Here is a 25,652-nt window from a genome sequence, read left to right as displayed (position 1 = left end):
GTTAGATGGGTCCCCTGAGTTAGAGTGGCTGAAACAGTTTTGTTTTGGTCGTCTTCTCCAACTTCCTGTTCGCAAGAGTTCCCTCTCCGGCAAACTTGTCTATCAATTACTTTGTTGATCACTTGTCACCAGGAAAAAATACGAGATGTGGTTCGTTTATGGTGGACATCCAATCATGTTTTCTCTCCGAGAATTTGCAATCTTAACTGTTATAAATTGTGATCCATTCCCTTCGTCTGAGGATGATATATCTTCTTCTGATTCTGCTGGTTCTTCTGATCCTGATTATCTCAACAGTCTTGTTGGTCCGAACAATAGTTTCACAATCTGGCAAATTGTGGACATTCTAAAACAAGACAAGATGTTGCCGAAATCAAAGAGAATGGATGGTGATCGTAGGCTTCGACTGTGCCTTGTTGTAATCATCGATGGTATTCTAATCTACAATTCATCGAATGTTAAAGCTACCAGTAAAGTTGTCAATTTGGTTAAAGATATAAATGCTTTTGTCAAATATCCATGGGGGAGGCTATCTTTCGTAAGGACCTTGGAGAGGGTTTCCATTGGTGAGGTAGTTCAAGGTGCGGCTTCATTAGCTGACCTGTTCTCACACAGCTACTCACGGTTTCAGTTTATCGTTTCAACTGCTATTTCTCGATGCAATCCCAATGCTAGAAAGAATCCTTCCAGATGGAGACGACGCACAAACTTTTACTGACTGATCTGTGATTCATTTAACAAAGCTGAAGAGCTTTCACTTTTCTAACATATTGGAGACGGAAATCGATCCTACGGTAAGTTGTCACTCTTTAAACTACTTTAACATATATACGCATTCATATATTCATCATTTGTGTGTTGTTGCCTTTTATAGCTTCACATTGAGAATATTATTCACGGCAACAACTCCGATCTACCAGATCTTCAAAACTACTCATGGGATGGTGTTGACGACGAGGATCCTTGTGTTGATTTCATATTAAAAAATCTGAAAGATGGCCACAAGTTTAGTAAGGAAGACTGGCATGGCGGCCTTTCTTGTTTACCATTTATTACAACGGGTGTGGCAAAGACTAATACAACAAATCCATCTCTTAAACAGCGCAATGCAAAGCTGAAGTTCTTGAGGAAGTTCCTTCATCTTTGTCTACAAAAGGACTAATTCCCAAATCACCTCTCGAGATGCATTCAGATCTTTTGGCACAAATTCATAATTCTGCAAATTTGTACCAAAACACAAAGGCAGAAACTCCAATCAACTCCACAACTATCCCACAAGAGGTATTATGTAGAGTGTAATTAGTTAATTTGGCTTCTCTAGCTTATATTTCTCTAAACGTTTTACATTAATTTCACATGTATTTTCAAGGAGGCTGTGGACAACAACAACAACACTCAGTGGATAAACTACGGTCCACATACCCCAACAATCCTGAAAAGCATAGGCGACCTATACGAGGAAGACCCTACTTTAGTCCACAAGGTTTTCATATCGATTCTTTATTAACCAACAACTTTTAATGTCCACCAAATCAAATTAAATACTCAGGGTAATTCTTGTCAGGATAATTCCCCAAATCCGACTACCGACTCAGGGGATGGCTAGGCCTCATTATCTGATGATCCTATAATAGACGAGGTTATTTTACAAAAAAATATAATATTCTTCTCTTAGTTTAAAATGTTTGGAATTTTAAACTTTACTTACAATGCTCAATCAACTTGCAGGTTGATCTTGGTAGTCCCACATAAAAAAGGGGATCCAAATTATTGGAGCTATAAAATCCTTCCCTCCCTTCCAAAAGAACGAGGACGATGCCAAGAAGAAGATTTGGTCAGTGTTCTTCCTCTAAGAAAAAGCCTTCACAACCACTTGAAGAGCCTGAATATGAATACTCCTCTTTCTGTATTGTTAAACCTGCTATTCGAAAGGAATTTCTGACCACACTCTCCTCTTATCTGCATAAGTAAGTTGGTGGACAATAAATGTTAAGCTTTTTAGGAGCTATTTGTCAGAAAGTGCAAATCATTTGATTAATATAATCTACTTTGTTTTACATAGAGTATATCATAGATGGTCACGACGTTAAGCGTACGTTCTTTAAGGTTTGTACTCACCCACTTATTGGGTCGATTCTCTGGTATTTTTACCCTTTTTCCTCTATATGCATCCATTATTTTCATTTGTTATCATCTCAATCACTCCATCTGGGTTTTCTACTAATTTGATGTCCTTTTACTCGGCTTCTACAACATATGGAAGCAATGCTCAGCTGGCTTTGGAGGACGATGGGCCCTTTTCTTCGAGAGTCAAGAGTGGCAGTCTTGGATACTTGGTTTACTCACATGATCAGCATTGACTACGTCCACTACAAGAAGAGTAAGAAGAAATCAACATTTCAATGGAACAGCCTCATCAAGAACTACGTCCGTGGATCTGTCTACAGCCGTCAGTGCAATCTCACTTGGTTCAGCGATGTAGACACAGTTTACATACCAATGAACTGGGGTAAGCGCCATTGGGTTGCATTGGCGATTAAATTAAAAGAAGGCGTTATCGAGATACTTGATCCTCTTATTGCAAACCACGACGAGTCTAAGTTGCCACATCTCATGAAACCGCTAGTTGAGATGTTACCTATCATAATCAATGACCTAGTCAACCCTAAAGTAACCAACTGTCCTCTACCTGAATCGTTCAAGTTTGATAGATTGGTGGACGTCTACCAAAACGACAGAAACAGAGATTGTGGTCCTCTGAATGTGAAATACATCAAACTCCCCGCCCAAGGATTGGGCCTTGATACCCTCACGGAGAAGATGGTGGACGATATTAAAATGGCTTACGCGGTTGATGTCTACCAAGAATTCGTTGTTCAGTTATAAAACTGTACGACTTTTACAAATGTTTCACGTGTTTTCTACTATGACCATCGTTTGTTATGATGTTTTCCTTCAAAGTAGATGTTTTGAGGTTGTAACTGACACATGTTACTCTTCTTTTATTATGGACTATATTTCCTTTTGAATTTGCCTTTAACAACATATTTTTTTGTCTACTGTCAACTTGTCCCTTGACTTAGTTCTAGTCCACAAGGTACTATCACGTTGTCTACAATTAGACTATTTGTCCTCAATACTTGTCCACAAGGGTGAGTACTGTCCACTGATAATTAGTTCAGTCCACAAATTGAAAAGTTATTTAGTCTATTTATTACCATGATTAAAGAGCTATTTAACGTTATTATCATATGTCCTCAAAGAGAGTTGTCTACTTCCTTTTCAACATGCCCCTTTTCTTGTGGACAAGTCCTCAAAGTTGCACCCTTTCTTCATAAGGTCTGTTAAGGCTGGCAACCCTTACGCCTGTTACCAGGAAAGTCTTCGTCTTATAGCTAGAGATGGTCAGATTGACAAAGCCATCAACCTATTGTTTAATACCACCCCATTTTCTGAAGAAATGCAGTTTGCACTTGGTTTGTTCTTAATCTGTGCTGGCCATTACCACGAGGGGGTCTCCACGATCACCTCATTTAAGGATCGTGTTGGCTCTTATGCCATGGCTGAATATTTTTCAGAATCGGTCTTCGAAAACATTTGTCAACTTGGTCCATGTAGGATCAAAAGGTATTGCGATACTTGGAGGTTTTATAATGTTCCAAAGTGTGCCGGCGTTGGCTACACATGCACCATGGATTCCCGTTGTGAAGCTTGCTTTGTCTGGTGGAGGAGTATTCAATTCATATGTATATTTTAAGTGTTATCTTTTCCAATTTTCTCATTAAGTTCTGTCTTTTGTTGTTACAGTGGACTAATATATGAGCCTTGTCCACCTATCTACAAAAGTCTACGTCTTCGGTTGCATGTACTTGTTTGTTCACCATGTTTTAATAGACATATCTTTTTCTACTTTGTGGACTTAACATACAACTTTTGTCTACATTGTAACAACTCGGCTAGTCTAAACAAATATAGATTAACATCATTACAACCAAACTAGATCCTCTAACTATACTTAAACGCTAACTTTATTTTTGTCCTTTCTCGTTAAAGTCATGTCGCCATCAATCAGGTATGATATTGCTCCTTGCCTTACACAATGTGCAAATAACTTTACAACATGTATCAACAGATCCTTTAAAATTATAAAAATAATGGTCTATTACCTATTAAAACCACAAAATTCAAGAGAACATACACCATCACTTTCACAAACCCCTCATATTTCTCTTTACATTTTGGCGGATTGATCAACGACATGGGGAAATACAGTTACAGCCAGCCTTCTTTCTCTTCAGCTGACTTAGTTAAGTCACGCGACCGTCAGAATTCAAACTATGGGATACCGAAAAAATGCTGGTGTGGTGGAAATCTTGAACTTACTACCCATCAGGACGGTGGTAATCAAGGTCGTCTTTTCTACAAATGTGCTAGATCTGAGGTATTCTTTCTTTGTTTGTAACTACTAAGTTATAATTCCATTTATTAGATTTTAAATGTCCCTAGATCTGGCATAATAAACACATTTTATGATTCATTTCAATTAAGGATGGTGGTTTAGACCTCAACAAGCTGTGGCACAGGGCAATTCTCGAGGAAATCCACGACCTGCACAGCAAGTTTTCTGAGGGGGCGACCTTATGAACTACTTCAATCTTGGACCTAATGGAACGAAGGTATACCCTTCTATGCTGGCGGCCCAAATTGAATATTATGGAGAAGAGATTGGGCACCTTAAACAACTTATTCGTGAGATCAGTGATGGCTACGAAGAACTTGCTTCCAACGTCCACAACCTCACACCTAGGAACAATCCGTCTTCTACTCCATTGACCTTTGTCCACAAAGTGTTTATAGGATTCACCCTTGGCTTCCTCTCCTTCCTGCTGATTGCCTTCCTTTTTTTTTTTTGTTCACCAAGATTTTATACCATACTAATCAACCTCCAAAGAGGAAAACATTACAAAGGGAGGAGCCAAAGCTAACCAACTCCCTGATCCAAAAGCAAGTCCAAAGACAAGATACAAGCAGATAGAATGATAGAGCAAAGCAATCCTAAAACTTAGACAACAAATGTAATCGCGGAAACTTCGATCCTTGAAAACAATATAGCGAATAAGTAAGAAGACACTTTGGACAACACCAAACACTCAAGGTGAGATGTTTCTCAAGATTGAGTTCGCCACTAGGGCAGACAAGACAATCATAATATTGGCTGAAAAGACAAAGGTGACAGGGCACCAAGCTGACAAGCCGTTGAAACCATCAGAGGAAGAAATCTTTGGAAAGCATCCTTTAGACGGTTGAATGCACAAGCGCCATGGAAGCAAGGATGACGGTGTAATGCTTTTCTCCAATAACCTGGAAAGAGAAGCAAAACCAAAACCGGGGAGGAGGATAGAAGTATATCCCCTCCAGCAAGAGTGATGGACAGAAGTTTTTTCAAAACAAGGTCTTCTAAAATTCAGCAACGCAAAAACCAATCGGTCACCCATCAAAGCTTGACGAACACACCGAACAACCTCACAAGAAACAGAGTTGTGCAGTGGAGACATACTCTATTAATGGGCCAGACACACAAGCACACTAAGGAGAAGACACACCCACAGGTCCAAGAAGTAATGGACCAGGCCCACCAAAGAAACAGCTTCAGGGTCCTCCGCACAAGACCTAGCTCAGGCAAGAAAATATCACGGCGGCAGATAGGACGGGGAGGAGCAAAAGATGGATCGGAAGGCACCAGCAGCACCTGAAGAGACGGAAGCAGAGTCGATGTAGACGCTAAGGGGAGGGAGATCCGGTGAGGAAAATGCTAGAAGGAAGTTAGTGGCGGATGGGGAGAGAAGGGTTCTCCCAAAATTCATTGAGGGAGACTCAGACCCAGATCCAGGACAAGACACGGCAACACTTGGGCAATCGCCGGAGAAGAATCCGGTAGACGAAGTGATTTCGGAGGACCCGGTAAGTCGAATGCCAGAGACGAGAAGAGAAGACAAATCACAGCGGAAGTAACGCTAGGTTTGTAACCGGGAGTACGGTTTAAATGAGATCTTAAATTGAGACGAGCTTGGATCCCTAATATGTTGTCTATCATCTGCATCCCTCACAGTTGTCTATCAGCTGTTTTACATTGTCCACCTATATCTCCTTATCCTTTTGTAGTGTTATGTACTCTATGTTTCCCCTGGGATACTTTCTCTTTTTATGTCCACATAATTAATTATGAAATGATCTTCACTTAGATCTCCACAGTATCAATCCTTGTCTATCATTTCGCATAATCACTCCATAGTTAACGATTTTAGCCATGGTTAATGACTCTTACAACAATAGTAGGCATATAAACATTCAACCATAGTAGACCAAATATCTTACAACCGTTGATGTCGAAATAGTAGCAATTCAAGCCAAAATACCATCCTAATGCTGAAGGACATTAAGTATCTTACAACCATAGTGGGTAAAATGAGTTATATTTGAATCCATCAGTAGCAATTGTAGCAATTGTAGCCAAAATACTATCCTAATGCTGAAGGACATGAAGTATCTTATAATCATAATGGGCAAAATGAGTAATATGTGAATCCATCAGCATCCAAAAAACGTAGTGAGATAGACCTCTTAAGTAACCAATCTTCATTTCTTCAAATTAACGTCGAGCATGTTTTCCTGTTGTGACCTTGTCCAAAACATCTCCCACATTTTGTTACTCTCTTCTTCTGAAAAAAATTTATATCAAACAAGAAACGCTTATTTAAATGGACCGAAATTTTAAACAGTGGACATAAATGTTTTAATAGAATCACTTACGTGATGCACTTCACCCTATGATGGAATCTTTTTCTTTTTTGGCCTTCCCCCTTGGCGCTTTGTCCTTGGTGGGTTCACAGCTACATCCGTACATTCTTCTGGGATGTCGTGGTCTTTCTCATTAGGACGCGGCATTACAACTCTGTTGTAAATGTTTACTTCATATGGGCTTATTTGGTCTGAACCAAGAACTGGGCCTATATTGGTGTGAAGCCCATACAGGATCCGTGTTGTGTGGCCTGCAGGACTAAACCGACATAAGCTCTAGGGTTTCACTATAAAAGGGAAACTAGAGTTGAAGAAACATGTATGCTGAAGAAAGCCGCAGAGCACGCACTAAAGAAGCTGGAGGTACATTGGTGACAGCTGTAGGGCACAGCGCAGGGCGCTGTGCATGGCAGACGCAGAGACGCAGGGCGCAGTGCAGAGAGCATGCGCTGGGCATCATACAAGGAGCTTGAAGCTGTGCGCAGAACCATGATAAAGGAGCAGAAGCTCGGCTGGGGTCGAAGGGCTGAGAGTCGGACATAACCTTGTCTAGGTTTAAGGTGTCTTCAGGACACTCTGATGAGAGACGGAGGTGGAGCTGCTTCTTTGGGGTTCTGGAGGTGTTTCAGGATTATACATGGAGGGGAGAGCTGAACCAGAGACAGAGAGAGAAGAAGAAGAAAACCTAGATCTATTATGTGTTTTCTTCTTCAGGTTCTCTGTAGTTGTTAGTTCTCTAAGCTTGTATATGTAACACTGTGTAAACCTTGGTTGATTGATAGTGGATGTTTATGGGAGAAGGTTCCCACACGAGATGTACCCTCTGCATGAGGGGAACTCGTTAAATCTCTGTGTTATGTTTATGTTATGCAAACTGATATGTGAAGTAGAAGAGGAGTAGGGGTAGAGTCGCGGTCTGCGGTTCACTACAGAGGTGAATCGGGGTCTGCGATTCACAACAAGTGGTATTAGAGCTCGGGCTTAGGATTTCACAGACTCAGGCATGACGTTGTAAACATACAAGGAGGATCCAGAGACTTTTGTAGAAGACTCGGAGGTTAAATCAATTATGGGGTTGATTTAAGGTGAAGTTATCTACAATGTTTGATTCAGGTTCATGGATGGATGTGTGAAGGTGATTTGCACATGGCTGTGAAGAAGGAATTGAAGCATCATCCATAAGGCTCAAAACTTATCAAAACAGGAGTTCAGTTTTCCGCTGTGGTCACAAGGTACATGTGATGATCTGTTTTGGAGCTTCTGAATACTCAAAGCTGTTTCAGTTTAAGGAATCTAGACATAGGAAGAACAAAGGGATGTAGACGTCTTCAACTATTGAAAATTTAGTTTTCGGTTGTTAAAGGTCTGTGTGGTGGTGTTCAGGAATTGGTTGAAGGTACAACGACAAGGAATCACAGATTTACTAAGGGACGCCTTCAGAGGTGAATCTGTGTGTAAGCTGGTTGTTAGGTCAACAAGTTGTGTCGAAGATTCAGATGAGTATGAAGATGGACCAAGCAATTTATGTTGAAGTGGTCAGTTTTAAGAGGTGTTGGGTGAATGGTTAAGTCTCAAGAGGATCTGGTTGTTAGAGATTTGAAAGGACTACAATCAAGGTAGGTCTACAGAGAATGGGAATGCAGAAGAGTACCAAGAGTCGAAGTTGCAGTCAGTGAGATTTTTTTTGTCAAGGTGGAGTTTGCTCTACAAGGTGACTTAAAATCTCTGGAAGACTTTTGTAGACGTTGCAGGACTGTGCAAGAGTTTGCAAGTAAGTGCAAGAATCTACAAGGCTGGCGCAAGGTGACAGGGGTTAGGTTTTGCATTGAGAAGAGAATCAGAAACAGAAAAGTTCTGGTTTGCCTGTTTGCATCTACAAAGATGATCTGGTGGATGAATCTTCTGAAGTATCACTTGCAGGAAGTTTAAGTGTTTTGTCGGCACTTAATAAGGAAGCATGTGAGTATAAGGGGAAGATTCAAGTAGAACTTTGTTGGTTAAAGATGCATGTTATGCTAGACAAAACTAGTTGAAGACTAGTGGGTCTAGTAGGATCATTAAGTTTCTCAAGAAATTCACTTACATGGAGGTTAAGTGAGGATTCATCAATGGTGATGACATGTCAAGTTGGTGTTGATGAATAGTGAGAAAAGGTATGATGGTGGTACCAAGGTTCTTCTTGGTAAGGTCTGCAAACGTGAAGAACTATTGCAGGGTTATGTTAACAGTAGGTGTGGCTTCAGGGATTCTAGTGTGAAGCACTAAAGGCTGTTACAAGGAGACTAGCACATGTTTTAAAGCTGTTGGTCAGACATCTGTTTTAACATGAGGTTGAACAGGAGGTTGTACTGTCATATCGTACAAGCTGGGTTCAAGAGTCAGTTGGTTAAACAGATGGGATGTAAACTCAATCTCAAGAGTAATGCATTGGGTTGAGATTGTTTACAGGATGAATCAGGGATTGTTTCAGGTTTGAAGCATGTATGATTCATGTGTTCTGCATGAGATTCAAGGAAATTTGTTTTAAGCTCAGTGCACATGAGGGGAATCAAAGGTCGACCAAGTGAATCAAGTTGCAGACATATACAGATGATATACAATCATGATAACAGGTCTGTGGTATTTATCAGAAACCATGGAAGAGGTTGTGTGATTGTTGTAATCGTGTTCTGAGAGGTTGATGTCTCAGGTTTTACTAGTTCTAAAAGTTTCAAGATCAAGGTTCCATAAGCAAGCAAGGTGTTACTTGCGGGTGAATCAGAAGTTCTGGTTCTAGGTGGAGCTGTTGTGAGGAACAGGGGAATCGAGTAAAGGTCTTCATAAGTGTTTCTAAGACCAGGAGAAAAAAGGTAGAAGAAGATGATTCGTGTAAAGAGTTACACGAACTTGTTGGGACAGCTGAAGAGCATCGTAAGCTATTCAGGGAAGCTGTCAAGAACAAGGTGAAGCTGTATTGCTTCGCAGACTGAAATTTCAGAAAGTTCAAACATAGGGACAGTCATGACAGTCTAAGGATTCGATAGGTGCTGGGAATTTTAGAGCAATGTCAGAGGATGGCATTGAAGAACACAAAGGAACATCAATGGTTGGTTGTGTTCTATATTGATTATCAAGGTTTTCTTCAAGGTTGTCAGGTTTAGTGGTCAGAGTTCTTCTGCAAGTGGGATTCAGTCATCTGCAGATGGAAGCTTGAGGGAGAGTCGCGAATCTCTTGAAGTTTCTGAAGATGGAGTTGAAAATTCCTATGGTCGACGAACATAAGGATCATCGGAAGTTGCAGGTTCTCATGAGAAGAAAAGCTTTGTTTTTCTTCTCAGGAAAGAATCAACACAAAGGGGATTTTGTGAGTTAGACCAAATGAAGCAAAAGGTGGAGTTTGTTATAAATGTTTGCTTCATATGGGCTTATTTGGTCTGAATCAAGAACTGGGCCTATATTGGTGTTAAGCCCATACAGGATCCGTGTTGTGTGGCCTGCAGGACTAAACCGACATAAGCTCTAGGGTTTCACTATAAAAGGGAAACTAGGGTTGAAGAAACATGTATGCTGAAGAAAGCCGCAAAGCACGCACTAAAGAAGCTGGAGGTACATTGGTGACGGCTGTAGGGCACAGCGCAGGGCTGTGCATGGCAGACGCAGAGACGCAGGACGCAGTGCAGAGAGCATGCGCAGGGCGTCGTACAAGGAGCTTGAAGCTGTGCGCAGGACCATGATAAAGGAGCAGAAGCTCGGCTGGGGTCGAAGGGCTGAGAGTCGGACATAACCTTGTCTAGGTTTAAGGTGTCTTCAGGACACTCTGATGAGAGACGAAGGTGGAGCTGCTTCTTTGGGGTTCTGGAGGTGTTTCAGGATTATACAAAGAGAGAAGAAGAAGAAAACCTGGATCTATTATGTGTTTTCTTCTTCAGGTTCTCTGTAGGTTTTAGTTCTCTAAGCTTGTATATGTAACACTGTGTGTAAACCTTGGTTGATTGATAGTGGATGTTTGTGGGAGAAGGTTCCCACACGAGATGTACCCTCTGCATGAGGGGAACTCGTTAAATCTCTGTGTTATGTTTATGTTATGCAAACTGATATGTGAAGTAGAAGAGGAGTAGGGGCAGAGTCGCGGTCTGCGGTTCACTGCAGAGGTGAATCGGGGTCTGCGATTCACAACAAACTCCTTTGTACTTTTCTCTCCATGGTCCAACAAAATAACACATGGATATAAGTGTGTAGGGGTCAATGTTTCTTACTCGACTAGCAGCCAAAGCATGACAGCAAGGTACCATAAGTACATCAAACACCCTGCAAGTGCAAGATTTTTTCTCAAGGTCAACTGTAAACTCACACCCAATCCCGTCGTTCACTTGGTAAATCCAGTCAGTAGCTCCCAGTACCGCACAATTAAGTGACTCCTTCAGATGGTTAATCAACATTTCTTCTATCTCTTGTGTACACCTTGTCCTAGTCTTCTGAGCAAAAGTCCTTCTACACCAAAACCACCTCATCAACATTGCCCTTATGAATTCTACTATTGACACTATCGGATAATCCACAGCTTTTTGCATTGCGGCGTTTAATGACTTTGAGATGTTACTACTCATCAAATTGTAATGGTTGCTAGGGAAGTGTGATAGTGTCCAATGTGGTAGTCCTATATTAAGTAGATACTCTGCACACTCTGGTTTTGTTTACTCTATTTGCCTCCACCAATGACGGAAATCACCAACCGTATATGCTCTTCCTGCTTTTGAGACAAGACCAGCTAGACCACCGCAATTATATTTGTGTTTAACATTTCGGAAAAGATGGACTGCACACGCTGCATGATGTGCTAGTGGATACACTTTCGCCAGTGCAGAATATATGGAGGCATGCCTATCAGATACGAAAACAAGGTCTTCCTCGTCTGGAACAAATTTTGATAGATTCTTCAAAAATCACACCCAACCAGCACCATTTTCCACTTCCACTACCCCAAAGGCCAGTGGATATATCTGCATATTTCCATCCTGCCCACTAGCTGCTACAAAACAGCCTTTGTACTTACCCTTCATCGCTGTACCATCTATCACTATAACCTTCCTCACAAACTTGTACCCATCAATACATGCACCAAATGCGAAGAAGAGATATTTGAACAAAGTGTTACCCTTTTTGTCTACTGTTGTATGCAAATCTGTTATCGTCCCAGGGTTTGTTGACGTAAAGAGGTGTAGATACGTTGACAGAAATTCAAAGCTTCCTTCTTCAGTTCCTTGTGTAGCATTTACAGCCAATTCCTTAGCGTTCCATGATTTCATGTACGATATCGTTACATTCAACTCTGACAATACCATTTCTGGTAACTCGCAAGCCCTCGGTCCTTTCTTGCCATTGGTTAAATTTGCCTCGCAAAAGTCCAGCCAATATCTTCGCCGTTGCTTTCTCTCCATATCTAGACCTTGCGGCAACGTCGCAATTGTATTCCATTGTAACGTTATTCACTTCCAAATTTAAGGTGTTTGGATGAGTTACAACATAAACCCTCCAACCACAATTCTTGCCCATGCACGATGCAATTACTTTGGTTTTGTCGGAAGCAACTATTCAAAAGCAAAAAAATCTTCTTCATAGCATACAGTGATAGCACCTTGTGCATCTCTGCCTTATTTGCAAAGACTCTACCAATATAGATTGCATCCCCCGCTCTTTTCAAATCCATGTGTCTTTCATGGCTTGGCAAGCCTCTCATATTATCATGGCATGGTGGAGCGTCAGTCAACAATAGAGGATCTGTTTTATCTATCACAGGTCCTCCAAGACAATCAACCATATCGACATCCGAACGTTCATAACCAGAAGATGATCCCATTGCTACTATTGCATTGTTTATTAGGATGCCGCATTGGTTTCCCTCTTCCACAACCACATCCTCATCCTCGTCCTCATCTTCAGTCGTCCCCACCATGTTAGGATCCCAATCCGGAGGATACTCTTTGTTAATTCTTTCAGTCCACTCATCGTAATTATACTCCGGACTGCTATCCCCTAAAATAAAATTGTCCACTAATGGTTCTACAGTGGACAATGGATCAACAACATTACCAGATATGGCAACTATGTCTACGTTAATCATATTGTCCCCCATTTCTCTCATTTTGGACACTGGTACATCACAAAGGCCATCTTCCCCATTGACCACTTCCTCAACATGGTCAACAACCATTATATTGTTGACCACTTCCTCAACAAGGTCAACCATCATTATATTGTCCCCCCGGTTCTATTTCAGTAACCACATTGACCTCATACAGACCATCTCTGAGATTGTGGTCCATTTTCCCATTGTCCACCAACAGAGCTCTTGTGGACAACCCCTGAATATCCTTGTCTACTTTAGAAAACTTACCCAAATTTTCATTGTTGTCCACTACTTTAGTCATCTTAGCCTTATGACTTGCTTCTATCTGCTCCACATACGCCACCAAAAATTCATCATCAAGCCCATCGTCTCCTTCTTCCGCATCCATACCAACACACTCGTTACCAATTTTGTGACTCTTTTCTCCAACAGCCGACCCATTAAAAGTCACATAGAGATATAGTCTACCGTAATCGGCCATCAAACCCTTGAACTGATTCCAATTAATTTCTGAGTTTAATGCAACCAGAGGCATTTTTCCTTGACTCATAACCCGCGCATCCCCTCTAAAGCAAAAGCTCAGGTTTATGGTAGTCTCCTATAGTCGGACCCTGAACACTTGGCTAATTATCTCTTTCAACTCCACCAATGTCGTCCCGCTATTATACCCTACACACCTAGCCAATTCTCCCACGCGAGGAACAAACTTCCAAATCCCGCTGGGTTCACAAGTCCATTCACCAACTAAAACACATACACTTTCTTCCATATCCTACAAATTTAACGCCAAGTTATTTGAGGAAATTTTCAATAAATTATATTTTATACTACCATAAGATGGACAATAAATGCAGCAAACTGAAATACCAACTCGTTCTGTAAAAAAAAAAATTATCACAATAAATACTAACCTACCTGCGTCTTCGTCCACCATAAAAACCTCAATCTTCGTCTTCTACTCTTAAACGGAGAGAGACAAGTCCTTTTCTTTAATTTATGTTTAATTAACTTTATTTTATGCTTCCTTTTCCTCATGCTTCCTTTTACCCAGCATTTTCCCCTTTTGTCTAAATTAAATGCCAATTCAACTTACCGATGTAATTAATCCCATTAGGAGCGCCGAACACCTACGCTATTTCGCTGCAAGAGTTGAAGCACGGGATAGAAACGTCATTTGATCTCCCTCCTTTTGGTAGATTGAAAAAGGTTTATGAAATGTGGTAAAATTGGAAACTTCTATATCCAATGTGGTACATTTAACAAAATTCCCTTTATGTTACTTCTTCTTCTCATCTCTCTCATCTCTCTTGGCCACCATCTCTTTTTTTTTTCTTAAAACCTCCAAAACTTCAACTCTCTCTCTCTCTCTCTAAACCTCCATCTTTCCAAACCTCCAGCTCTCTCTCTCTCCAAACATCCATCTCTCTCATTTCAAAACTCCATATGATCCACCTGTCTCAGAAATTGCGATTTAAGAGATACATCTGATACATTTCCGGTGGACTAGATCCACAATCCATTGTCTATTGTCTCTCGATGGACCAGATTCGGTGGACCAGTTCCGGTGGACCAGATTCAACAGCCTGACAGGTTTTGTCCACTCCAATTGTGTCCATCGATCTCTTTGTGGACCAGATCCGTTTGGTTGTACTCTATTTGTCCATCATTACCAAAATAACTTCTCCACATTGTTGATATGCTCACATATTAAACGTGTTGTGCCTCCTATGGACCAGATTCAACCCCGACCATATTTTTGTCCATCACAAGTTTGTCCTTCTCTCTTTTTAGTGGACCAAATCTTCTTGATTGATGATACTTGTCGACAACAAATAATCCCGACATTAAAAAAAATCTCTCTTCACTTGTCTCTATCTCTAATTCTCTTCCCTTTTCCTTAAACCCATATGTGTTTCCAAAAGTATGATTTGAAATTGGACCCTCAACATATGAATTAACACCAAACATAATACAAATGAGTTCTCCTCTTTTAAACAAAGGGTAATTTCGTCTTTAAACTCCTCCCCAAAAATCCTAAACTGGCATTTTTCACAAACAAAAACAAAACTGGCATTTTAACAAGTTTTTCCATAAAAATTGCATTCTTAGCCAAATTCCCGTAAAAGGGCTCAAATGACATTCTTTACAATTCCTTACGTCTTTCTTTACCTTAATTTTTGTACATAACTATATACCTCATGATTTTGGCTATTTCATTGAACCCTTTATTCTGATGCAGATTGCCCAAGAAATTGGGTTAGAAGCCAAGTTTCAGAGGGACTTTGAAACAAGGTTTTCTATGGTGGTGTTGAATGATGATGAATGTATGCAATGAGATATGAATGGATGGATGGTAAGGTGTTTCAATTCCCCTTATGCAGTTGCAGTATAAGAGGTGTCAATCCTAAATGAGTGTTTGTGAACAATTAAGATATGTATATGAGACTAAGTCAAGCCAAATGTAAAGGATGTTTGTCACTAACAATCCTATGATGAAAATGAAAAGTGCAGAAAGTAAAACTACAAGAACTAAGAGCTAAATGCAAATGAAACAGAATGATTATAGCAGCTATGAAGCAAGAACATAAATAGAAACTATGCTAATGAACTAATGCAAGACAAGTAATGAACAGAACACTAAGTAAATGCAACAGAAATGCAAATAGAATGAAACAAGAGATAAGATATGACAACTACAAATCATAAACAAGAGTTCTGGGGATGAACTCGAGCAAGCACTCGATCAAGTGTAGATCGAGTGCAGGGTCGAGCTGGTTAAATCCGGGAAACAGAGCAACACAATAAAAACAAAGCAATGCAAAAACGAATCAAACAACAAGCAAGCAACATGATTAAGACTTTAAAATCAATAAACAAAGAAGGCCTTGAGGAGGGATTCATGGGCTGGACTAATGGATGAGGTTACCACACTTTGGCCAACAAATCTCAAGCAAACTTTGAGCTAATCTCTAGACATATAAATCTAAGACAAGTTTCCTCCACTCTCATGGCAAGAAACAATCAAACCTATGCATCTCTAGACTTGTTCTCACAAAGTAAAGAATCTACACAAGCAGGCATTAAGCAATACATCTCAAACCAAACAAGACCTCTAATCTCTTAGCAAGCCTAATGGTAAGATCTAGATCTAGCCTTATCTATGCTCCTTAAACATTGGTGTGATGCGAAGATGCTTGAAATCAAACCCTAACCTCTCAGTTCAGGATCAGCATTAAGAACATCTAGCCTAGAAGAGATTCTACACAATCAAGCTTGACCAAAGCAAACAAACCTCAAACACAGCCCAGCCTAACCCATCCTCAAGATCCTAAGCACTACTCACAAGAACACATGATGAACAAAGTCCAAAACCCAGAAAATATTGAAACTTGCATTATTAGAAAGATAAAACAGAGATCTACAATATTGATGAAGAAAATATACTCGAAATCTTGATATCTTGAAAGTTATGAAACCAACAAAATACAAGAATCTAGTCTTTTCTCTCTTAAAACAAGTACAAGATCTAAGAAAAATAAAAGTGCAAAAGGAATAATTCCTAAAAGGGTAGAAACTAGGTTTAGAGAATATCTAAAAAGCTGGACTCTTTGGTGGCTGCAGGTACAAGGCTTTATATAGGAGAGGGAGTGGAAGCGCTAAAAATACTAAAAGGCAAAATAGTCAACGGCTCGGTCAACTCGACCTGTGCTCGGTCGAGTGGCAGGTCGAGCTGGCTTCTCTCGTGCATTCTCCACTCGGTCGAGTCCTCCTCAGCACACGGTCGAGTGTCTGGTCGAGTGTGCGGTCGAGTTGGACTCCGGACCTTGTTGTTTCAGCCTTAATTCTCTTGCCTTTCCTTCATGATTGCTTCACTTCTCCTCAGCATTGCTTCCATGCTCCTTAAGCTCCAAAATCACCTGTTTATGCATGAAAAGATGCAAATGCAATACAACTAAACTCTAATGCATGATTGGTCCTAAAGCTATGCAATAATGGTGAAAATAGATAGCAAAAGGTACAAAAGATGTGAATATATTAAGGGTGAACAAGGTAAAATATATGAACATCAACACCCCCAAACTTAGTCTTTGCTTGCCCTCAAGCAAATAAGCAAGACATAAGAAGGTAAGTGAGGTTTGAAAGTGGGATCTCAGCTCCTAAAGCTTGCAAATAGACCATCTAGAATCAATGTCCAAGTTACTAATACTATGATGCAAGTTGAATGAGCTGTACTTAAAAGACTTTAGACAAGCATATCACAACCTTTACTGATTTGAGCCTTAGACATCCACATGCATTCAAATCAACCATTTCCTTTAACATTCATTAAACAAGAACATGAATCAATTCTATGCAATGCTTAAACTCATTTGGCTTGGAGATAAAGGTTTAGAGACAATGGTGGTCTCTGTTTTAGAGTGGGGCTTATCAATATCAAGGTTCTCTCATGAAAATGGATTGAGCTTTAGAAGAATGCTAAAGGTAAGAACACCTAGACACATACAAGAATAAAACCTTGTCTACCCAAAGCCACCCAAAGTGTTTATCCTAGAAATCTAAACCCAAATTATCCTAGTGCTACCCTTTACTTCTTCTTTTCTCTTTCACCCTTTTCTCTTTTGGTTTTCAAGCCTTAGGAGATGTTTCTTATTTGATCTTTCTAGTGGGATGGGGGATTCTTACTTATTTGCTATGGTTCTCTTTTCCTTCTTATTCTTAAGACATACAAGCATTTTGCTAGATTTTCCTTTTCTTTATTTTCCTTTCTTTAGCTAGAACCATCTTCAACAATATTTTACTTCCCATCCTTTCACTAGACTTTGCTTAAACACAATCTCCTCTTAAAGACTCTACCCTTTTTCTTTCTCTTTTCTTTCTTTTTTTTCATAACAGCCAAGTCCCAAACCCAACAAGTGAACCACCTAGTCCTATCTAGTTTGAAAAATGCAAACTAGAACTACACAAGGTCTTACTCTTGTCAGTTCAAACCTAACACTTTCTACCAAGCTCAATCCCAAAAATAGGCCTTACACACTCAAGAATAAACATGGCTTGAAAGAAAGGTTTGGTTAAGGGTAGGGAAACTGATTCTTAATGAGAAAATCAGCTACTTGGATCAACAAGAGTGGTAAAAAGGAGAAAGATGATCCAAGTATGTATATGGTATCCATGAGTTTAAAGCAATGCACACATTGATAATTATAAGTCAATATTAGGTTCTTTAAGTAGGAAATGGTTTCAAATCTCAACATGCTTCAATTTAGACCAAATACAATGCAGGAATTCAAGGCTTGGTTCAATCTGCTTCTAACTACTCAACTAGCATCAAAGTACTATTAACTTGGGCATTGATCCTAGTCTAGTGAATAAGCAAGCTAACAAGGCAAAACTCATCATAGATCCCTAATGCAAATATTATACAATCCTACATGAAACATGCTAAACAAGATCCTAATATGCAATGCAAACTACATGAACACTCTTTTTTTATAAAGATTTTTGCTAAAATTTTTCAAATTTTTAGGGTTTTTCTATGCCTTAGATGCTTATGCAAATACTAATATGAAGATGCTAAAAATTTGAAATAAGAACACAAAACACAATGTCAAATGCTATCTCAAACCCTCCCCCAAACTTAAATCACACAGTCCCTTGTGTGAAAGAAATTTGTAAGAGGATTCAAGACTAAAAACAAAACTAAACAAAATATGAAATGCAATTATATTTACAAGTGAAGGTGATGGTGGTACCTTAGGGATTGTGGAAGAAGTTGTCCACATCCATCTGCATGCTGTCATAGGAGTAGTTGGGGTCTTGTTGGTGACTTGGAGATGGAGTTTGGGGCAGCTCGACGATGGCGATCGACTATGACTCGGTCGAGTGCGTGTCCGAGTGGGGGGTCGAGCTGGACCGCGTATGTCAAAATGTTGACCATGCTGCTGGCAAAACTGCTGGTAGAGAGCTTGATCCATGTAGTATTGAGGTGGGATGGGAGGGTAACTTGGATAACCTGGATAAGCAGCTGGAGGTGGGAAGCCATAGGGTGATCTGGGCTGGTACTCGGTCGAGTACGTCCGTGGTGCTCGGTCGAGTGGGTGCTCGAGTGACCCGGTCGAGTGCCTCGAAAATTGTTGTTCTCGGGTACTTGAGCTCCTCTTCCTCTGATTTGGCTCATACATTGAAGCCCTAGCTGGTTCCAAAGGGTTTGCAACTCTTGAAAGTGCTCTAGTTGAGCTACTTCTCCTCAAAGGGCTTGATGGTGTAGGTGAAGAATTCCCACTCTTCAACTCAGCAATCTCCTTCTTTAAACCCTTGATAGACTTAGCAATGTTGGTCACCTTCTTCTTCAGCTTATCAAATCTCTTCCCATGCCACTTATTCCATTTTTGCAAAAGAGTCAACCTCTTGGTATTCTCCCTCACTCCTCTACTATCCCTTGGATTGGGCTCATCTTCAAAATAGAACCGCTCCTCCCCATCAGCCACTTGTGCATTCCCAGCTTCCTCAACTCTAGGTTGAACTACTCCATCAAACCAGTGCTCCTCAGCTGGCCAAAAGTCAATGTTGGCTCCTTCTTGAATGGTGGTGAGCCCTTGGTTAGGCAAGATGAATTGCTTTTTCCCAAGTGTTGGAAGCTCAAAGTTGAAGATGTGATTCCCTTGATGCATTTCCTTGGCTAGGATGAGAGTAGAGGTGAGGTAGCTTGAGTCAATCCATCTTGGTGAGACCCTTTCTCCCCTAAGTGGAACCTTGGCAGCTTGTAGAATTGGAGTAATGATGCCTCCAATGGTTAGTGCTCCTCTTGACCCTTTGTTCTCCAACTTGCCTACACAACTTCTCAAGTGAACCATGTAGTCAATGAGCACCATTGCTAGGTTAGTCTCCACAGTGCTCCCAAGAATGATGGTACCATTTCTTGCTTGAAAGATGATTCCATTGAGAGCCAAGTCAATCATCTTTAGCTCCCCCTCATTGATGTTCCCAGTTTCCTTCCTAGCAAAGAAGGTGTTGGCAAGAGCTTTGCGGAAGTACCTTAGGACTGGGCTCCTTATCCTTGAGCTCTTGGAATTGGAGGATGAGTAGAGTTTGTTATCCCCAATGGTTTCCCACACAGCATAGAGTTCTTCTCTTGGAATCATCAAACTCCTATTGCTCCCAACCTCAAATCCAAACACATTTGCTATCTTCTTCATTGAAAGATCATACCTCTTCCCCTTGATTGTGAAAGCAATGTGACCAGCTCCAAACTCAGCATCTTTCCTTGCATATGTGGTCAGCTTGACAGTGGCTAGGAACTCACAACTTTCTTCTTTGTAGCCCTCCATGCAAAGCCCCATGAACTTGGTAAGGTTGCTCTTCTCAAAGAGATACTCCACATCCTCATCAATGGCTAGCTTCTCCATGGTTTCCTTGTGTGGATACCTAGTCCCCAGGAACTCCATTCTGATGAAAGCATCATAAAGCTGTCTCTTTGATAACCCACAAGATTCTGCCTCTCCATTATCCCTTAACTCTTCTTCTTCACTTTCTTCCTCACTCTCATTTTCACTCTCCTCTTGCTCAACCTCAACTGCTGGCCTCTTCCCTTTGGCCTTGTGTCTCCTCATAAACTCATTGAGAGTTGGCTCCCTTTCTTCCTGACTTGCAGTCCTCTCAGGATCTTCCTCAACTGACTCTCTCCTTGGACACGGCATCTGGCTCGACCGGCTGCTCGAACCGCCACTCGGTCGAGTGCATGACCGAGTGGGGAGTCGAGTGGTTTTCCCAGATTCTCCTCTTGATTCAAGGTCAGCATCACGACGTTCCATGGAGCTTGCAGCGGTTTGTTGAGACTTCTGGGTGATCTTTGAAGACATTTTCAAAAGGAACTGAAAGGAATAGACTCAAAGCTCAAAGTTAATAGGTTAGTGACCCAAAAACTTGAAAGAACAAAGCTTGAGCAAAAGATGAACTTTGAGAGAGATTTTAAAACTTGAATTTAGTTGTTTTGAGCAAATGAGAGAGTGTGAGAGGTATAATTTCGTACAAGGTCTATATAAAGAAGCTAAGGGGACAAGGAGACAAGGGTGGAGCGTCCATACCATTCAAATTTGAATTGGGAATCTTTGACCTACCTTTTGTTGCCACTCGACCCCACACTCGACCAGCACATGCTCGAGCTCCCTTGACCAAAGTTTGAAAATTCAAAATTTTCTTCTTGTTCTTCCCTTCACTCGATCGTTCTAGCGATTTGAAGATCAAATGGGCCTTAGTTCTTTTCCAACTCGGTCGAGTACCTCTCGTGGCCTGGTCGAGTGGGCTTGCGTTTCCCCTTCTCCAAGTCCAAATCTCTCCTTACCCATCTACAATTTCACTAAAAGGCTTGTCCAACACAAACATAAAAGAAAACACATCAAAACTACTAAGAAAATAAAGCATATTTACAAAGGATACCTTAGGGACTTCCTCCCTAGTGAGCTTGTTTAGAGTCACTAAGCTTGACTTTGGGTTCCTTCTTAATCTTGGTCTAGATACCAAGGAGGTGATGAAATCCTCCCTGGAACCTCTTGGTCACTGTGAAGTTGATCCTTGATAACCTCACCCTTAGCACACAAACCATACTTCTTCTTGATTTTGAGCCTTGGCCTTACTTTCCTCAAGAGACCTCTTGCTAAGCTTAAATTGGAGATCATCAACCATACTAGTCAGCTCTTGAACTGACCTCTTAAGCTTTTCCACAGAATCTTCTTGAAGAGAGAGCTCAGCCTTTGGAGTTGCCTTATCACTTAACCCTTCTTGACCTCCTTTGTCCTTGATAGTGAAAGGCTGATCATCAATGGTAGGAAGGTTGGTTGGGTTATAAATGTTGAACTTCATAACTATACCCTCAGCAATGTTCAAAGTCACAAGACCTTCCTTGACATCAATGACTGCTTCAACAGTGGCTAAGAATGGCCTCCCAAGGATGATAGGATCTTCAGGTTCCTTGTCCATCTCCAATACCACAAAATCTGTATGAACCCTTGCCTTCCTTATCTTGAATGGGACATTCTCCAACCTTCCAACTACTTCTCTGTTTGACCCATCAGCTAGGCATACATGGAGGTTGGTGGATTTGAAATCAGTTCTCCCAAGCTTTTGAGCTATGGAGTATGGCATCACACTAGTTGAAGCTCCCAAATCACAAAGGCATTGGTTGTAGTGAAGGTAACTGATTGTGCAAGGCAGATAGAATGGTCCTGGATCCTTAAGCTTAATTGGGATGATCACTCCTCCAAGGTTCTCAAGATCTTTCTCATCTTGAGCTTGAGCCTTCTTTTTTGACAAATCAAGCAAAAAATCTCTATAGAGAGGATAAGGTTCGTACTATTCCAAGGCAGGTCCTCTCTCCTCTTCTTGATAAGCAATGATGATCTCTTGAATAGCCATCACTTCCTCTTGTTTCTCAACCACAACTTCTTCTTTCAAAACCCTTACTTCCTCTTGTTGCTTAGCCAACATTTCTTTTCTCTCAATGATTTCCCTTAATTCCTTGATCCTTTGTGCTTTGAAACTTCCTGGGAATGGTAGAGGTGGTTTGTAAGCAGGAGGAATGTACTTAGCAGGTTTAACAGCTCCTGATCCTTCAGCTCGATAGACCACTCGATCAGTCACTCGGTCGAGTGCTGGCTCGAGTACCTGGTCGAGTGCAATGGTGGATTCAGATTTCTCTGCACAAACTTCACTCAAAGCTTCAATAACTGACCAATCCTCCCCATCTTGAACATCACTGTCCTCAGTGACTTCCTCATCAGAGATATGGATGGCTTTTGCAGTGAACTCCCTTGGATTTTGAACAGCTTTTCCAGGGAGTTGGTTGAGTTTAGGAGCAGAAGTAGAGGCAATGTTGCTCTCCATATACTTCACTCTAGAGTTGAGACCTTCAAACTTCATGTTAAGATCATTATACTGGGATGTTAGCCTTTGATTCACCTCAGCAAACTGTTTGGCTTCCTCAATCTTTCCTTGTGTTTGCCCAATCAACAATTGCTGCATCATGGCTCTTAAGTCTTGCTCTTGGCCTTGGTTAGTCTGAACCCTGGTGGGGGACACAACTGAGGCTGGAACACTTGATGTTGTTGTTTGGGGACATAGTTTTGTTGCTGTTGAGGCTGTTGAGGTGGATACACTTGGTCTTGAGGGTTAGCCACATTGGTACTCCTATAAGAGAGATTGTTGTTCTTGAAACCTCCTTGGTTGTAGCCTTTGAATCCTCCCTGGTTTTGCATGTAGCACAACTCAGCAAATTCAGTCTCTCCCTCTTGAACTGGAACCTCTTTTTCACCAATGAAGTGAATAGACTTTTGTTGGCTAAGAAGGATCTTGTCAAGCTTCTCATTGACCATCTTCAAGTCCTTCTTGTACTTGTCCTCTTGATCAGTTGATGATGATCTTATGGTTCTGTCATAGTCTTCATTATAGTTGCCATCTGACTGAGCAAGGTTCTCAACTAATTCCCAGCCTTCTTCCACATTCTTGTTGAGGAAGTTGCCATTAGAAGCTGTGTCAAGAAGCATCCTTATCTTGGGAAGTACTCCTCTATATAATGTGCTCAAGAGTGACTCATTGTTGAAGCCATGATGAGGACATTTGATAAGCTCAAATTAATCCCTAGAGCTACTCTCTCAAACAAGAGATCACTGCAGTACTTAGGGGTCGAATCCACAGAGACTCAAGATCAAACACAATAGATTGTAAAGTTTTGTAAATTACGCTAAACAAGTTAAATTGAATTAAAATACAGCAATGCAAGTATTTAAATAAAAGTGTTGTGAATTCAGAAAATCAAAAGAGCTAAGCCTAGGGAATTTCTCAGGAAATTATGAAATATTAAATCAGATAAATTAATTAAGGTTCAAGCAATAAAAATCAGATCTAGAACTCTAAACTTTTGGTAAAATAATCAGTTCTCACTGCAATTATAATCTAAATTTAAAACCAGAAAATCCAAATCTCTTTGTAAAATTCCAAGTAATAAATCAGCTTTAAGCACAGGTTTAGATAAGTTCACAGAATTATTAATTCAAATCTCTTTGTAATAAACAATTCTGCTCATCAATGGTTTAATCAGGAAAACAATTATATTTTCATATCAATTATTTCCCTAAGATAACAATTCTAGGTGATCAATCAAGAATTATTGTGAAGAACAACCAAGGATGAAGATCATAAAAGATTAAGAACCCTAAAAATCTCAGATCTAATAAATCATAAAAACCCTATGAAAAACCCTAAACCTAACAAGCAAATTACTCAGACATGTTTAATGAAGAACAAATCATAATTCTGAATAACATGCAATAGATATTAAAAAGTAGAAGAGGGAGTTCAAGAATTCTTCTCTACAAAGCAGATCTCTCTCTCCCAAAAGCTCTCAATATCCTTCTCTCAAAAACTGCTAGAAAATAACTTAAGGGTTTCTAAAACCCAAAAACCATATATATACATCCTAAAATATGTCCAGGGGCTTATGTTGCAATTATAGAAGACTTTGGGCAAATTTGTAAAACTTCCAAATTTGTTGTTCTCTCGTCGGGTAAACACGAGTGTCGATCGATGCTCCTTTGTGTGGTGTCGATCGATGCTTGGTCTCTGATCCGACTCCAACTTGATTTCCTTCGGTAAAGTGCTCCAAAATGATCCAGATTGTTCTATATTGCTCCCTCCGTGCCAAATTCCTAAATAACCTGTTAAGACTCAAAAATAACCTAGAAACAAATCAAAAGACTCAAAAAGCACACTTATATCATGGTTAAAAACCGTAAAAACCATGATATATCAACATTGACTCTGAAATCCTTTGAACCTCTCCCAAGCTTCACAAAAGCTTTCATTGTTCCTTTGAGCAAACCCAGAAATTTCATTTCTCAACCTAGCAGTCCTTGCATTGGAGAAGAATTTGGCCAAGAAAGCCTTCTTGCAAGCATCCCATGTGGTTATTGCTCTAGTAGGAATAGTCTTCTCCCAAAGGTGAGCCTTGTCTCCAAGTGAGAATGGAAAGAGCCTCAACTTGAATCCATCTTCACTCACTCCATTAATCTTTGTAAGACCACAGATTCTGTCAAATTCATCAAGGTGGTCTAGGGGATCCTCCATTGGCAACCCATGGAACTTGTTGGCTTGAATCATGGAGATCAATCCACTCTTGATCTGAAAGTTGTTGTTTGCTACTGTTGGAGGCACAATACCAGCCCTTTGGTTGTGGGTGTTGGGTGCATCTCCAGAACCAATGTGCCTAGGTCTCTGCTCATGGTTAGCTTGTTGCTCCATGATCACTGGATCCTCTTGCTGAACTTGAACTACTCTTCTTCTCTGATTTCCCAAACCCTTTTGCAGCCTATGGATGTTGTCAAGAGGCTTTTGAAGATTTTGTTTCCCCTTTGACCTTGTGTGCATCAACAGACACGAGTACAAACTCGAACAGGTTCACAATTGAGCTCAGGCTCGTGTAGGCAGTCAAGTCGACTAGGAAGTGGTGTTCAAATAGAGATGGCTTCTAACTCGATCAGGTGCTCGATCACTGCTCAGTCGAGTGGTGGTCGAGTGGATGGTCGAGTGGGTACCTGAAACTCAAGACAACCCAACAACAGAAGATTCGAGTCCAGCAACTCCACAAGTGTATAAACGAACTTAATCTTAGACTAATATGAATCCTAAATGTCACAAAAACACACTCAAATGGGCAACGGCGCCAAATTGAAACAAGGTTTTCTATGGTGGTGGTGAATGA

General features: G+C 40.6%; 1 protein-coding gene, 1 non-coding gene and 1 pseudogene across 2 annotated transcripts; 2 read left to right on the top strand and 1 right to left on the bottom strand.

The window, feature by feature from the left end:
* Window positions 1-2,289: 2,289 nt before the first annotated feature.
* On the top strand, window positions 2,290-2,886 carry LOC104749709 (uncharacterized). Its single transcript, XM_010471392.1, has one exon. It carries the CDS (start codon window positions 2,290-2,292, stop codon window positions 2,884-2,886), a length of 597 nt encoding a protein of 198 aa, XP_010469694.1.
* Window positions 2,887-6,636: 3,750 nt separating this feature from the next.
* LOC147948542 (uncharacterized) lies at window positions 6,637-12,988 on the bottom strand (annotated as a pseudogene).
* An 11,699-nt stretch (window positions 12,989-24,687) lies between these two features.
* On the top strand, window positions 24,688-24,796 carry LOC147948541 (small nucleolar RNA R71). The gene has a single exon (XR_015586164.1). It is a non-coding gene; the product is annotated as a small nucleolar RNA R71 (small nucleolar RNA).
* Window positions 24,797-25,652: the final 856 nt, after the last annotated feature.

The sequence above is a fragment of the Camelina sativa genome, chromosome 2 (genome assembly GCF_030686135.1).
Source record: "Camelina sativa cultivar CO46 ecotype springtype chromosome 2, ASM3068613v1".
In the NCBI taxonomy this organism is placed as follows: Eukaryota; Viridiplantae; Streptophyta; class Magnoliopsida; order Brassicales; family Brassicaceae; genus Camelina; species Camelina sativa.
This window is presented reverse-complemented; position numbering and strand designations above follow the sequence as displayed.